At 39.8% G+C, this 2,739-nt stretch overlaps 1 protein-coding gene across 1 annotated transcript; it reads right to left on the bottom strand.

The window, feature by feature from the left end:
- Positions 1 to 1,248: 1,248 nt before the first annotated feature.
- Positions 1,249 to 2,739, bottom strand: LOC136762701 (proteinase-activated receptor 4-like). Its single transcript, XM_066716265.1, has 2 exons — positions 2,649 to 2,739; positions 1,249 to 2,237 (listed from the first exon to the last, which is right to left on the bottom strand). Exons 1-2 carry the CDS (start codon positions 2,737 to 2,739, stop codon positions 1,249 to 1,251), a joined length of 1,080 nt encoding a protein of 359 aa, XP_066572362.1.

The raw sequence follows: 2,739 nt of genomic DNA, 5'->3' as shown, positions 1-2,739 counted from the left end.
CTGCTTTGGAGAGTGAAGGACCGGGTTCCTGGTGATGGAAATAAAATAAATGGGTTTTTAAAAAGTGAAAAGCAGTTTTGGGGTCTTTTGGGGTGTTTCTGTATTTTATTTTCTCAATACACAGAGTCCTGCCTAATCAAAACAACCACCTACAAAATACAATAATTATGCCATATTAGAATAGGATTTCTGCTTTTATAGTTGAAAACTAGCTTCATCTTTTTGAGAAGATTTGATGGTGTTATCCAAAATATTATCAAGGACACCATTTGACTGTCTGTGAAAGAAAGCTATGAGTAGGTAAAAAACATGTATTACAGTAAAGAGGGAATGCCAATTTAGGATTACTTTAATGCAAAATAACTATAGAGCTGTATTCAACAAAGCTTTTCTCCCTTACCTTTACATTCCTGGCCTTTGACAAGTTCAGTCCAGCTTAGACTAACAAATCCAATACATATGAACTGTCCAAAAAGTAAGGACCTCATGTTCGCTGAGCTCTTCAGTGTGCTAAATGTGTAGTCTGAGCTTGTGCATTGCAGTCATGTTGAGCCTACAAAGCAGTGTGAGGAGGAAGTGGATTTGTTTTTTTATATTGTCTTAACCACAGTTAAGTGGTTTTATGTATTAAAAAGAAATGTTTGTATTAATTACTGAGAGCTTGGTTGTAACAAAAACCAGCAGGGTCCGTGGTCCTCCAGGACGAGGGTTGAGAACTACTGTTCTAGAGACACTAAATGTGACAAATGTGGGGCACACCAAATTCTACAATAATAGTTTACAAGGTAAGGTAAGATTACAAATATGGAGTATTACTTAGAGATGTTGGACCAATTGTTTGTCAAGATCATATCCTCTCCTCCTGAACTTCATAAAAAATGGGCTTTGCTCTTTACATTATTTCTTCTTACTTAGCCTTGTTAAAGTAGTTGAGATTCCTTTTAAATGACCTTAAATACTCCCGAACACTTCCTTATATACGTCAGTGGTCTCCAACCCTGGTTCTGGAGAGCCCCAATCAATTTAATCTGATAGGTCACCCTAAATCACAATTTCTAAATACTGGGAAAACATGAGTTATTAATCAATTAAGGAAGTCAACTAAGGGACTTCTTCCCTCAGGAGGCTGCATTAATTCAGATCATTTCTCCAATGGTTTCTAAAGGACTGAATTTACCAAACCAACTGCTTCACTGATCAGAATGAAATACAGCAGGTGTTAATAAATTGGTGATACAAGGGTGACCTCTATAACCTGCTGGCCAGGGGCTCTACAGGACCTGGGTTGGAGACCACTTCTCTACTCAGTACCTCCGTCACATTCGCTCTGAAATGATCTGACACGTACAAGTACAGGAAAGGGTCGATGCTGCTGTTGAAAGTGCTGAGCACTAGGCTGACCATGTAGGGCCGGTACAGGCGACTGTCCTGGAGGACTTGATCTCTGTTGTAATGGAGCAGCAGAATGACATGACTGGGAATGTAGCACACCATGAAAACAGTCAGTACTATAGCACAGATCTTCACAGTTCGGGCAAAACTCTTTTTCTGTCGAGACAGTGAGCATATTATGGACACATAGCAGATTAAGATGGAGAGGAAAGGGAGGATGAATCCAAAAGCAGTCAGAGATGTGAAGTAGTAGGCAAAGAGATTAGTCTTCAGATCAGTTGGTAGAGCATCATGGCAGGTGATCATGCTGGTGTTGTTGATGTGGTAAGACTGTTTTATTGCAACAAATGGCACCATTGCAGCGACTGCGATCGCCCAGGTCATGATGCTAACTGAGATGGCCAGCTTTTTGCTTCTGATCCTCTGTACCGAAAAGGGGTGGACCACAGATATGTACCGATAAATACTGATGAACATGAGGCAGAGGATGGAGCCATACATGTTGCCGTAGAAGGCTGCTGTGACGACACGACACATTGCTTCTCCAAAGATCCAGCGGCTGCCCATAAAATAGTAGACTATTTTGAAAGGCAGAAATAAAAGGAGAAGGACATCTGCAATCGCCAGGTTGATGAGCAAGATTGTACCCGGCAGCCTCTTGACCTTGGTAAGCAGGACCCAAAGAGCTAATATGTTTGCTGGAAGCCCCACCACAACCACCACTGTGTAGAGGATGGGGATTATTAAGGTTGAGACTTGATCTGTTAGCAAGTTTTCTGTGGTTTTATTCAAGGTGTTAACAATGACACCATTTTCACATCCGCTTTGGAGAGTAAAGGAGCGATCTGTTGATGCAAATAAAAGAAGAGTGTGTTTTAAAGTTAAAAGCAGTTTTGATGTCTTTTGGGGTGTTTCTGTATTTTATTTTCTCAATACACAGAGTCCTGCCTAATCAAAATAACCACCTAAAACACAAGAATGATACCCTATTGCAAGATTAATTCTGATATTAAAGTTTAAAAACGAGCTTCATCTATTTGGTAAGAATTGGTTTTGTTATCCAAAATGTAGAACACCATTTAACTGTCTATGTGAAAGAAAAGCTCTATCCTTTTGATTGAAACAGACCAATGCAGACAACTTGTTGACTATGTAGTGTACTCCAGGTAGAAATATATGTTACAGTAAAGAGGGAATGTCTATTTATGTCTACTTTAATGCAAAGTAATTCTTGAGTAATTCAACAAAGCCCTTACCTTTACATTCCTGGCCTTTGACAAGCAGTCCAGTCCAGCTTAGACTAATGAATCCAATACATATGAGCTGTCCAAAAAGTAAGGACCTCAT

This window comes from Amia ocellicauda, chromosome 11 (assembly GCF_036373705.1).
Source record: "Amia ocellicauda isolate fAmiCal2 chromosome 11, fAmiCal2.hap1, whole genome shotgun sequence".
Classification (NCBI taxonomy): Eukaryota; Metazoa; Chordata; class Actinopteri; order Amiiformes; family Amiidae; genus Amia; species Amia ocellicauda.
The sequence above is the reverse complement of the archived record's forward strand: the minus strand, read 5'-3'. Positions and strand labels throughout refer to the sequence as shown.